We start from the raw sequence: 13,702 nt of genomic DNA on the forward strand, positions 1-13,702 counted from the left end.
TTTGAACAGTGAAGGTGATGGAAGGACTTATTGCTCTCTCATGGGGGCAGATAATAAGTAGAAAGGTAGGAGGATGGGGCAATCTGGGCTGAGGATGAGGCAGCCTTCCTCCCTCTTTGGTGCTGGCACCCTGCAGCGGTAGGAGCCACCACGTGGGCTCACCCAGGGGGAGAAGAAGAAGCCCACAGGGCACAGTGTCAGGCATCAGCTTTATTCTCCTTTTCCCCTTGCCCGCTGCCATCTCCTTCTGCTGGAGTTAAACGCCTCTTCCCTGCTCTGAGCCTAATTGCGTCCCCAGGGTTTAACACGCGTGTGTTTGTTTTATTCCACCGTGTTGGCTGTTCCCACCGGAACAGGCTGATTTTTTTAGGGATTGAGCTTTCCTTCTTTTTTTTTTTCCTCTGCTTATTGCGCACAAGAAGCTCCTGCACAAGACATTCGCTTGGGGGGGGAGGAGGAACTGTAGTAATGCCAATACTTCTTGAATATTATAAACCTGGCTTATCAGCCCGACGCAGAGCTGGAATTTGTCTCTTCCTGTGCTGCATCTCTGCTTTCTGAGAGGGGCGTTTAAATACAGGCTGGAGACGCAGCCTTTCCAGTGTGCTCTGCTGAGCTGTGACAGCAGCAGCGGGGCTGCTCGGGTGGCTTTTATTCTTCTTCTTTTTGCACTAATTCCTCTCTAAAAAGGAACTGTTTTGGGGAGAAGGTTGTGAGACTGCATGTCCCAACAGTACCCGCTGAAGGAGGTGAAGGGAGACGCGGTTTGCTTCGTACCTGGCTCTCCTCTCTTCTCTGTCCTGATGGAGCCGGCTTCTTTTTGCTACCCCCGGCTCACCTTTCTCCGCTCACCCTATGGCCAGTTTGGGGCAAGTGCTGGCTCTTCCCAGGATTTGGCTCCATGGCCACAACGTTTGGTGACGCAGAGATGGACCAGGCCAGTGGACGGTGCGTTAATGGGGTTGGAAGGGTTGGGATGGCAGAGAAGCACACTGAGATTGAGGGGGGGCTCTGGATACAGTGGTTAAGGAGGGAAGCAACGCAGGTAGGACTTGGTGGATGCATTGGTATGGGTGTATTGATGCACTCTCCTCTCGGACCTCTCCTGGTGGTGCTTGGCTACTGTCATCTCCACTGAGGAGCAGCTCTAGTCCCTGCTACACCCTCGTGCCCAGGCAGGATGGCCAGGGAGAGGTGATAAACAACCTCAGCATGGGAAAAATAAAAATAGAAGCTGATCTTAGCCAGTCTTTTGTTACATAAGCTGGTTCTCTTGTTGAAATGAATCCGGGATTGGGAACCTGAAATACCTGCTGGAGGCTCGTTTCACCTTCAGGGTTGTGATGCTGTCAACTCTGTCCTTTAAACTGTTGTTGAAGGTATCAAGTGTGGGTATAGGAGAAGGTATTAAGATCCTCTATAGCAGATTTGTCTTGCTAAAAGGAGAAGCACCTTACAAGTGTCAGCTTCACTTGGAATTTTACATGTTGCTTTACTGCAAAGCATCTGTATAGGAGACTTAGTAAATCCTCCTGGTTTAGGAGCTGAGTGTGGCTCTAAGTGCTGATGCCAAGGATGGGAGCATTGACTTTGTGAAACTTCTTTGGGAAGGTATCAGGCTTGATGAGGTCCTGAGCAGCTTGATCTAGCTTTAAAGGTGGTCCTGCCTTGAGCAAGGAGCGGGGCTGGAGACCTCTCAGACACGCCATGAACCACAATCTACCTCCTTTACATCTTGTTAACAATCTGAATAGGATGCGCTTACCTGGCAGAGCTCGTCAGGTGGCATGCAAAAAGAATATGGAGGAGGCTGGATGAGCAGTCTCAGCAGAGAAAACGTGTAGGAGGTGTTTAAAAACATGCATTGCCTGTGGTTTCATGCAGCGGAAACAAGTCTGAGGCAGGGACTGAAAACGGGGCAATGTGGCTCTGACTGAATCCCGCTGCTACAAGCGATGCTGCTTCCCGAGCTGTGCTTTGTGCTGGGAAACGTCTGCTGCCTCCTGGTAAATAGGATAAAACCTTTACTCAACTGATCCATTCTTGCCAGCATTTGGATAACTCGCTGTTTGTTTCCATTTCATTTCTTTTTAGGATTCTGCCTTTTCTAAGGCTGACTTCATGGTGCTTTGGGGAGTTAGGGGGGGTTTTGTTTCCTTTATTTTTGGCCAGGGTAGACCATTCCTCTGGGCTTTAAATACCCAGCTGGGGGAGACTTGGCTTATTGTTATGAAAATGTTGAATTGTAAGGAAAGTGAAGCAGCAGAATAGGCTGGAGGAGGAGGGGGGAGAGGATGTGGCATCTTCCCTCCAAAGCTTTTTAGGCACTGGGCAGACGGGCTTGGATAGAAGTCTCCTCTGATGAGGTGAGGTCTTTTCAGTTCTTATTCTCTGTGACTTGCTGTTAGAACACAGACTTACCGCCCTGCTTCTCATTCCCTTAGGCAGGCTCCTCATTGAATGCATGCATTAACCCTTGCACTGCTGCTGCCAGTGAACTGTCATGCTGAGTAGCATGGAGAAAACACCAGAGCCCCAGTACTGGGCAGGCACCACACTTGGAGAATACAGCAGCTATAGCTTTAAGAAATCTGCTCTATCTACCTCTTAGCAGCAGGTTTTTGTTTCCCCTCCTCTTTCTCCTCTTCCTCTCATTTTCCCTGTACTTCTGTCTGTAATGTACAGTATCCTCTCACTTCAGTTGAGCCTGGCTGCCACAAAGCTTCTTTCCTTCCTTAAGGAGGCACACGGGCTTTCTCCGTACAGCATCCAGCAAACCCCTCCGGCTCCAAAGCGCAGGGGCACTTTAACAGTTCTATCATTCCTCCTCAGTACCAGAGGCGGATAGCTCCAACAGGGAGTGGGATCTGGGTGGCTGGAGGAGAAAACCCAAACGCCACAGCCCGTGGTGGCATGTAGAGCAGTGCTTTGCCAGTGTGAAGTTAGCGGCTCGCCGGCATCTCTGCTCCGGTTGGGAGAGTCGGGTTTGAGGTGTCCATCTGGGAGCTAATGGGTTGTGCTCTCACTCCACCCATCCGCCGCTCACCAATTGGAAGTGAGGGAGAAAGATGCTCTGGATGGATTAATATTGGAGCCATTGAAAAAGCAAGAGCCATTGCCACCGTGGCCACCTGAGCAAGTGGTGTTGGGCGACAAAGTGTGGTGGCTCCGGGTGGGAGCAGCCAGGAGGGGAGCGGAGGCTGTTGGAACAGCATCTCAATCAAAAGTAGCGCAGGTAAGTTGTAGTCTTAAGGGGGAAAAGCCCCAAAGGGGAGCAGTACTGTTGCTGGGTGATGCGTTTAGACAGGAAATGTAGAAACCCTGCTCTGCCAGCTCTTGAATTATTTAATTCACTAAAATAAGGCAGTACTTGATGTGTTTCCAGTGGGCTTTGCTGCTTAGTGATAACATCTATTGCCTGTGCCGGATGTCTCTGTGCTGTTGTGTTTAAGGCTGGCGAATACCTTTTGAATTCAATTTACATTAAGCAGAGTGCTGTCTGTCAGGCTTTGAATTTAGTTTCAAGATATGCAATGGGGAGAGATGAGCACAAGAGATCCTTACCTGGTTCTGGTTTTTGTCTAATTAATGCTAAAACATCCTCGCAGCCTGGCTGCAAGGCTTTACATGCTCATGTTTCACGTGAGAGAAAGTGGAAAGAAAGGAGAGTGCAGTGCTGAGTGAAAACAAAATGCATGTATGTAATCTAAAATGCTAGCAAACATCAGCCCTGGTGCTGTAGCCATGGAAGCCATGTAGATGAACCATAAACAAGGTCCTAATGAATAACATTTCATCGTTCATTGTCAGACTGCAATTATTTCACCACTGGATAAGGGGCATTTTTATTTTGGGTTGATGATGGACAGCAAAATCAGCTCTGGTGCTGCTGTCTCTGCCCCCTCCTATGTTGTTGTTGTCGTCACTGTTGCTGTTCTGTGGCTCCTAGACATAAAGACTGGATGGGGTGATGTGTGTTACCCTGTCAAGCCTGTTGAGATCCAAAATCCCTGCTTTTGAGGGGATGGCTGAGGTTGCAGAGCATCCTTTGGGCTGTTCTGTCTCTTAATAGCAGGAGGAGGCTTTTTCTTTCTGTGTCTTGCTTGGAACCACAGCTGAAAGTGTGTTTGGTGGTCCAGGTGGCTGAGTTCACTGCTTTACTTCTGTGTGTTTCTGTGCTTCCAGTATAGAGCTTGAGTTTTGCCATAACTTCTGGTTTTGTGTGAATTGGAGCTGGTCTCCTGTTTCATCCAGATGCCTTTTGCGGGGTGGTGATGAGAAGGGGTGTAGGAATAACTTTGTGAAAGTTTGGCCTGGCCACTGCTGCTTTTCTCATTTCTGGTGATAATAAGACCATAAAATGTTTGAGTTGGAAGAGACCTTAAAAGCTCGTCCAGCTCCAATCCATTGGGCAGGGATGCTTTCCACTAGAGCAGTTTGCTCCAAGCCCCATCCAACCAAGATTCGGCTTCATAGAAATGCACTTTGTTCTGAAATGTGGCCCTGGTACCCTGGGGGGGTGCTGGAGTGTGAACCTGCTGGTATTGGAGCATCTCTTCCACCTAACCCCTAACTGATCTTATAGCTGCTAGTTTACACCTTGCTCTAGTTTAAGACACTTGGACCACTGCAAGGAACAGCTCCCTTCCTCTGAATAGCCCCAAGCAAGTGAAACATTGATAGACTGTCTCATAACTGTTCTTGCATGTTTTACACAGTACCCCTGCAGATAAGTGGCAGGTGGTGGCCTCTGGAAGACCTGCCCTGTCCAAGGGAAGCATTTCACCAAAGACACATCTCAGGCACCTTTTTGAATCCATGGTCAACCCTGCCCACGATTTGGGACCTTTGTGGGTATTTCATTTTATTAAGAGTTATGAGGGTTTGGGCCCTGCAAGTGAAAGAGCTGTCTGAAAAGCTGTCAGGAAGAGTTAGTGCTTTCTAAATTATTTAAATGCTTCAGGAAAAGTCTAGTGAAAAGCCTCAACCATTCTGTTCTTGAGCCTTTGCCAGCTTGTGGGATCTCTGGAGGTATTTGCTTTCGTTTCCCCTCCATGTAGCACTTATGCAAGAAATCCTCGCAAGTCTCAAATCACTTTTTCTTTAGGAAGACAAATGAAACCTCTCCCTTCAACCTGGACAAGAAGAAAGGCAGATAGGCCAAATTCTCTGTCCTGCAGCCAAATCCCATAGTGTGGTTGTTCCCCTGCTACCCAGCTTGTCCTGCTCACTTGCCAAGAAACCCAGCTGAGGAGGAGAAGCCATCCTGTTAGCAGACGGGCTCCATGGCTTTCCATTTCCAGGGTTGTTTCCTCTTGCAGCTCACCTCTGGGAGGCACCCTTGGCTATTGCTTGCTTAGGTGGGCTATATTGTGATGGCTCAAGCTGGACAAGGTTATTGCTGCTGGTAAATCCAAGCATCACTGATACCAACCTTAGTGTGCATGAGCGGGGAGGTCTCTGGTAGCTGTCGCTGCTGCAGCCAGTGATCTTTTATTAGCTGGATTTATTGCGATGGGTGTTCTGGAGGAAGGTGGGGAAGGGATGAAGAGGGGAACTGTTCAGTGCAGTGAGGGAAATGCTTTGAAAGCAGACATGTCTGATCCCTGAGCCCCGTGTGTGGGTGTGTGGTTGCCTGGAATGAGCAGGCAGGAGGATGCTTCCTGCTTCATCCTTTCAATACGATGCTTTTGATTTTCACAGCCAGTAGCTGTGAAAATTAGTTCTGGGGTTTCATTTACTGTGGCATGATTGAAGACCTCCTCACACCTTTTGCTTTCATCAGAAGAATATCCAGCCCCTTGCATATAATCCCTGATTTGATATTGTAATGCTTCCTGAGCCTTAGAATCACAGAGTGGTTAGGGTTGGACGGGACTTTAAAGCTCCTTTAGTTCCTACACCTTGTCATGGCCAGAGACACCTTCCACTGGACCAACCCTGTCCAACCTGGCCTTGAACACTGCCAGGGATGGAGCAGCCACAGCTTCTCTCCTGAAGCTGTAAAGGTGTGTTTTCTGCCTGGTTTGGGACTAGCAGGCCAGGGTGGTCACACTGTGGTGGAGGATACTGTCTGGATAGATCCATGGGGCAAAGCTTTGTGTCCAAGTGACTAATGTGCTATGGCGTAGCACCATGGTTATGCCCTTCAAAAGTCCTAGAAATGGAACACTACCCAGGTGTGTTGGAGATGTTTAGTTTTTGTAATCCAGACCTCTTAGTCCTAAAAATGAGTATTTTAGGGAAATGAAACCATGGTAGGAAGCAAAAAGGTGGTGAAGGTCCTTCAGGGATACTTATAGTAAGGGGGCAGGGGAGACAAGTGATGCATGTATGCAATGCTATGAAAGAAGAGTGTGTTAAACATAGAATCATAGAATAGTTAGGGTTGGAAAGGACCTTAAGATTATCCAGTTCCAACTCCCTGCCATGGGCAGGGACACCTCCCACTAAACCATGTCACCCAAGGCTCTGTCCAACCAAACATACATAACTTATCAAGAGTGCTCTTTAGTAACAGCAACACCCGCTCCTGTAAGCTTTGCCAGAGAACTTGGCTGTGTGTACACATAAGGAGAGCGAAGCTTGTGTCCCTGCAGGGCTGAGTGTTCCAGCTAAGCAGCAATTTGCCATTGGATTCTGGGTTACTTAAAAAGCACCTTCTTTCTTTGTGCTTGCTTTGGCCAACTACTTTATCATCTCCTCAAAGCTTACCAAGGTGAAGGGGTTTGGAGTGTAGATTAAAATCTTCCTGGGTCATGGATGTCCTCCAGACTGTTCTGAAGACCTCAAAAGTTGACTGCATGCAAACACCTACAAGAAATCAATGTTTTAATCAACCCATTTCGGTAAAGGTCTCCAACAAAAATCCCTGCTTTATTACAAAGTGGTGCCAATGCCTGCTGGTACTGCTGCCTGCATTATACCTCTAGGCATGCCGTGTGGGGATGTGTCCCTCACCCATCCTTCAGCATCTGGCTGTGTTTTTCAAAGGCTTGACAGGAAGATATTTAGACATGTGTGATGGGCATGTGGATATAATCAGGAGGAGGAGGAACACAGCTGGTTCTTTGTGGAGCTGGGTAGCTTGTCATGGAGCTGTGCAGCTATGCCACTGAGATAAATGAAGGGGAAGCTGAGGAGGGAGAGGGCTTTGGTGTGCCTTGTGAAAGGGTTTATCCCCCTCAGCCTCTTCTGGGATGAACTGTGGATGGATGTGGAACTTACATGATGTTAAGGTCCTTTCCAATCCTAACCTTTCTATGATTCTATGTGTGTATGCGCTGAGGACGCATGTGTGGTGCTTGCAGGGGGATTTAGGCTGTGAAGCTGTGATGACGAGTCCTTTAGTTGATCATGACTCTTATCCCTTCAAGTTAAAACTCCCTGTGATGTAGAAGTGCTGATATTTCCCATTTAATGACTTACAAAAGGTCTTTTCACCCCCTTGAGTTGCTTTCTATTGCATTTTCCTTTACCTTTATCAATACCAAGTGTTGGTTTGGGGGGAACGGTCTAAATCTGAGCTTGCCCACAGGCAGCAGTATGTACCTGGGCATTTTCCTGCCCAAGTATTAACAAGCACATCTTACTCATCTTACACTTCCTTGAATTACAGTGACTGGTTTTGAATCCTGACTTGTGCGGTTTGGTTTTTTTTCCTTTCTTTTGTCATGCCTCTCTAGGTGTAGAGAAAACCCACTAAAATGTCAAGATCCTGTCCTGTCAGTTGTTACTGCCCCGAGCAGAAGCAGAGGGGCATGTTTCACATCTCTGACTGGGTCAGGATGAGCTGTGCTTTCACCAGTGTTTGCCAGTTCAAGTATGCTGTAGGAAAGGGATCAGTTACTTGAGGTGTGGATAGAAATGAGAAGTGGTGACTTCAGGCAAAATGGCTTTCTGCATGCTGCTCTCCATTCATTCTTGATGACTTCGATGGTCCAAGTTCCACTCTGCAGCAAATGTCTCCACCAGGAGATCTCGCTGCTTGGTTCTGCCCTGAAAACTGCCAAAATCTCATGTTTTAAAAGCACAAGTGATGCTCTGAATGATAATCCTGCAATATTGTTGTATTTGGAATGGATCAGATTTGCTGCCTGTCGAGCTCTTTCCCTATTCTTCTGTGGTGATGTGGTTGTATTACAAAAGGAGTTTGAGGCTTCCTCATCCTCCTGCTGTGGAGCTCTTGCTGCATACAGAAAACACTAAACTCTCAATTGTGGATTCCTTTCAGATGACGCTCCACATAATTTGTTTTTAAAAAGTCCTCTTCTGCAGATTTCCCTTGGGATATTCCTTGTGCGTGTGGCTTTTTCTGCTAAGTCTGTCTGGTTTTCTGCTGACTTTGGGTGCAGGGAGGAAGCAGCATTGTGTGGTTATTAGGTATCTGAAGCACGTAAGTTGTGGCTCTCCTCCTGCCCCAAACTGCACAATTCTGGGTGCAGCTCCCTGGTGACTTGCGTAGCTTTGGGCTTCCTTGTCCTGTGATGTTAATTCATGGTAGCAGGAGAGAACTAAGAGTAAGAAGTGAGCTCGGAGTTTAATATTGAACACCCAGTCTGGTGAAGCCTTGGGTAGGGGTGGTTCTGTCATCTTCCCTCAGATTTAAGCCTTGGATGAGACCATATATTTGGTTAAGCTGGACTTGGCCCTGCATCTGTTAGAGGTAGTGACAGTAACAGCAATGTTCCCAATCATGCAGGGAAACTGATGCCCAACTATTTAATGGTAGCAATGGACACTTTTGGCATTGACTAACAAACTCCTGGAAGTCAGCTTGAAGTGGCAAAAACCTTGCTTCAAAGCTAAAGCCCTTAGTGTCTTCTGGGAAGCAGAGTTCTTTCCAGATAACTGGGCAGTTCAGTCTGTTGTGCTAAGAACTGGTAATTCCTCCTGGGAGGAAACTGGGAAAGTCTGAGGTCTTTTTCTGCTGAACAAGTGATTTTTGTTTAGCTTCTTGTTCAGAGGCTCAAGTGTTTTGCTTTATCAAATTTAAGGCAACGCACTGCATGTGCTGATGAGCTTCAGAAATGTCCTCAAAGGGCCAGCAAAACAATGTTGAGGAAGGCAGTGGAAATTGGGATACTGGAGCACACACCGAGTAAAAAATGATGGAGGTACATAATGTTTTCTCATTACTTATAGGGTAACTAGATGTTCAGAGACAATCCAAGAACAGCCTATATTAAAGGGCTTGTAAACGCAAAAACCTTTCCAGTAACTCCTTTAAAAGTGGTTTTGTCTCAAAGTGAACTCCAGTTAAACATCAGGACACTAGAACTCAGAGAGATTTACCGGAGGGAAATCATAAAAGCCGAAGTCTGTACTGCCACTTGTAGAAAGCTTGTTCCAGAGCTATGTTTGCTTCAATATAAGGCTTGTGCTGCAGAGGACTGTTTACTTGGAAGATGCCAGCAGCAGAACACTGTAATTGAGTTACTGGGGTATCCAGAGAATGTGTTTTTATTTGTAATCCACTAATATTGCAAGGCTCAAGAGAACTTATTACTACCCTTACAACAAGAGAGTTAAACCGGGTTATTAGCTCTGAGACACATTTCCCACAGGAATTTAATAACAGAGGATGGTATGGTGAGCTTTTGTCTCGTTTTGTTGTTAGATGTAAATGTAAAAATGGTAAGAATGTAAGAAATCAGGAAGTGTGCCCACTTCTTGTCTGTGTCCTGCTGGAGATCATCTGGTTCATCCTAGTCCTGAGACCAAGAACCTTAAGCTACAGCAAATGCAGTTACCAGTTAAGTAAACTCCATGTACCTCCCCCTTGGTGGCTCTTGGAGTCTTGCAATTGCTTCAAAGGGCAGTGGCTTATTTCTGAAGTCTTAAGCTGCATCCTTGAGTCTAGAGAAAACAGGCTTTGCTTTCCACTTTGCTTCCACTTCCACTTTCCACCTCAGTGCTTCAGCTCTTCTACCTTTTAATTCAGTGCTCATGAAGGGATGAAAAACTAGTCAGAAGCTTTCATGTGAAAAAGCAGCTAAGCGGTGACACTTTCACTTTAGTCTCATCTAATAGATATCCCTGTAGGGAATAAGGGGGTGGGGGGGTGGGAGTCAAAACTTATTTGCTGCAGTAAATTAACTCATAAAAATTAAGAGCACTGCTTAAACTGTTAAAAGAACTATACCACATGGGTTTTGGCAGGTAATGGAAGATGGCATCTTGTTCTGCCTTTTGAGAGGGAGAGAAATTGGGAAGTCTGGTTGTCCTTGTCGGCGTTGGATGGAAAGCAGAGTCTGGAAAGTGAAGACGTGGACCTGGGGAGATACTAGAGGCATGAATGTAGATTGCTGTGCTGTGTATCTTAGCTTCTTTGGGTAACGCTTTCCAGTTTAGTCTCTAGAAGCCTGACCTTCTGTCTTGCTGAAATTGTTTTGTTTGCATTCTTTGAAGTGATGAAGTCTTAGAAAGAAAACCTGGGGCAAAAGGAACTGGTGGATGGAGGGAAGTGGTGTGCCAGTGTGGAGAGGGGGAACTCCCACATCATGGTAACAAAGTGCTCCTTGGACCATAGGTCTCTTTCTCCTGCCTGCAAAGGCTAGTGCAGGGGTTGATTCATACTGCATGGAATCCCTTCTGCAACTTCAGGCAAACCCTGGAGCACTGTAACGTTGATCTCTTATGTGTTTGGAGACTTGTATTCCTGCCCAGGCTTCCCCGAGCTAAACACTTGCATCGGTTATTGCAGTGTTTTATAACTGCCCCTTGGTTGAGCTCTTTTAATTTCAAGAGTGGAGCTGAGATGGGGAAAGGAAATGTGGGTTTGTGTGTGTGCATCAGGCTGTGGGTATGCACCTTATTGCTAGAGAAAAGAGGATGCTGCCTTGCTCTGTTCTGCATAACTCGAACCCATTGCTCCTGTCTCCAGCAAAACATGACTAAGGAGCCAAGACCTTGGATATTAAAATCCCATAAGCCTTGTGAAAGGAGAGGCACGTGGAGCCTGCTGATATGTTTGCCTTGCTGGCTGCTACTGAGCATGCACTTAAGCACAGTCTGGCTGGCCTTGTCCTTAGCTAGCACCCCATAAACATAAGCTACACTTGCTTGTGCTAAACTGATTGGGGAAATATGAAGAGCAGAAGGAAAGATTAATCACACTCTCCAAATCTGTCTCCTTTTATTCTGCTCAGTTAAATAGTTGGATGCCACTTTCTCTAGATTCTCAGGTGCAGATGATGTAGCCCACAATTTACCCTTCCTACCATCACTTCTGCTAAAGTGATGACCTTTAAGCTAGTCCCATAGCTCCATGCCTGTGTCTGGACTTGTGTATACACCCCATCACCTTTTACCTTCTGGGCATGTTACACACCATTCCTGATGTTAATGCGCGTGGTCCCTTCCGTGGGGGTTGTAACAACTTCTCAAAAGGCTCCAACAAGCCTGTTTTGAAGTCTGAATCCCGTTGCTGCAATGGGACAGGATTAGGTAGGGAGAAGACAAATTACCAGGGCTGGACTTTAGCCAGGACATGGTAGGGTGAACGCCTGACTCTTTTTCCCAAACGTGCCATTGCATCTTTTAATTACAAGGTTAAGACCTCTGGTTTATGACTCATCTGAAAAAACAGCACCTCCAACATAATTGCCTGAGCATGTTGCCTAGGGGACTATTGCTCATTAGTGACTCAAAGCAATGAGTGCCACCTAATGAAATGGTATTGCCTGCTGTAATACCCCAGCCTTGCCTTTTTCATGCCTAGTCCATGCAGCGACCAAACCAGAGTCTCCCATAAAGGCGTTGAAGTCAACCCAGGCAATGCTGCAGTTAGAAGGTGTTTCTAATGAAGAAACCAATCAACCAACCCTGAATTCCTGCTCCTTGGGTGTTATCAACCCATAGAAATAAGTGTTTGGTTAAAGAAGAAGCAAAGAGTGTCTCATTTTGCCTAGTGAAGGATGAATGTGTTGCTTCAGGCTCCCTCAGAAGCCATAGTAGGAATGAGAAATGGATATGCCATCCTGGTGGGAATGTCACTTCCCTTGGTAATCTGTCTGCTTAGGCGCATTTTGTTTGTTTCTCTGAAATACGTAAATGCAATCATTACACAATAAGAGTGTCTTTCTTTAAAGAACTTTCCTTTGATCATTACCATGCTAATCAGCCTGGATGGATCTTCTCCTTCCCTTCCAGGTGGAGGGAAACAATTGTAATGGGTGCCCCTCGGCCACTGCGCATTTGTTCCTCCAACCCATTGTTCTGGGATGAACTTGGAACATCGTGTTTCTTTTTTGGACCAGACACTTGAATTGCCCTCGGGTTTGTGTGGTGTGTTTAAGTGGTCATCAGGGTGTCCCTCTAGGAGCCTGTGCAGTTAAATGCTGTCTGCACTGAAAGGTCTGAGCCACGCTGGGCTGTGACAAGTGTTAGTGCTGGAAGGTGCTGTCGTCAGTGATGTGACTTGTATCCGCCTGACAAACAAAGGCTCCCAGTGGACCAGGATGAATGATGATGCTTGAAAATGTGGTGCACTGTAAAAGCAAGGGGGGAAAACCCACCCCTGTAACCTGTAAGCCAGAAGTTATGGGGTAGAGAAAGTGTCTTTGGGAAACAGTCTCATACCTCAAACGAAAAGCAGGAAGCCTAATCTGTAGAACAATAAAGCAGGCAAAACCTCTTTCCTTGTTGGCCCAAATTCATCCCAGGCTTGCGTAGGTAATGTTTGATTAGCCTAATGAAGTGGGGAAAGACAGAGCAAATCTATTCCTCTTTCTGATTGCATTTTGGCTGGGAAGAAGCATGTCAAGAGGCAGCACCTAGGACCAGATTTTGAAGGGACTGCTTGGGTGACTCTTGCTCAAAGCTTGATATGAAGAGTTCTTCTGATCCGATTTTATGGTTATCTCACCATAAAATAGGGCATGCACCTGATCTGGAAAGCTGGTGTTTCTAGCCCACACAGTCTGAACTGTCAAATACTGTTAGTATTAAAAACAGCCAGGCTGGGTTTGGGTACCAGACTGATCACATCTGCAAGCAGGTGCTCCTCTGCTGCTGGATCATCTCTTTCCATAATAAATACCCCGTTTGCCAGCAGTTATTTGTGGAAATGACTCACCAGCAAATAAAGTGTGTTCCATGGGGATTCAGTCCTGGTGCTGCTGTGTTTGTGGGTTCACTTTTGGTCAGCGTCACTTCCCACTTGTGGCTTCCTCGTGAGACCCCATTGGTGCAGATGGTGTTTGCTGCAGGATCCCAGCTCAGGAAGTGGGCCAAGGAAGGCTGCAGCATTTGGGTGCTTATCTTCAAGTGCCAAGCACTGTTTGGGGATATCCTAATGATTAGGGAGCAGCAAAATAGGATGTGAAATCCTATTCCCAGCTAAATTGAGTTGTGTTTTCAAAATTAAACTGGTTCTTTTTATCTGTAGCATATGCTACAGCTTAGACTTCATTACGGCATATAAAAGCCTTGTAGATGCTTAGCTTCTATTAATGTTTGGATGCACTTGTTCAGGTTTGATATGTCACCAAGATGATCAAGCCTTGTCCTGATCTTTAGTCTTGCAGTGGATGCCTGAGTCAGCCCAGGATGCCTGAGACCACTTAGCTTATTTTCAAGCAGTGGCTGTGACTGTAAGGGATATTCTGGTAAATGTTAAAGTCAATAATCAAAAGGTTAAAGTTTCCACATTCAGGAAAACCTAATGACCGCAGTATTTTGTGACTGGCATTCTGCTGTA

General features: G+C 46.4%; 1 protein-coding gene across 1 annotated transcript in view; it reads left to right on the plus strand.

Moving 5' to 3' along the window:
* Window positions 1–722: 722 nt before the first annotated feature.
* The window catches only part of SLC4A11 (solute carrier family 4 member 11), a gene marked incomplete at its 5' end in the record, with an annotated part of 91,450 nt that continues 78,470 nt past the window's right edge, over window positions 723–13,702 (plus strand). Inside the window, one exon of the mRNA XM_080636380.1 lies at window positions 723–948. Coding sequence (XP_080492506.1) covers window positions 723–948 — 226 coding nt within the window. The remainder of the gene's footprint in view (window positions 949–13,702) is intronic.

The sequence above is a fragment of the Psittacula echo genome, assembly GCF_963264785.1.
Source record: "Psittacula echo genome assembly, chromosome: 1".
NCBI classification, from domain to species: domain Eukaryota; kingdom Metazoa; phylum Chordata; class Aves; order Psittaciformes; family Psittacidae; genus Psittacula; species Psittacula echo.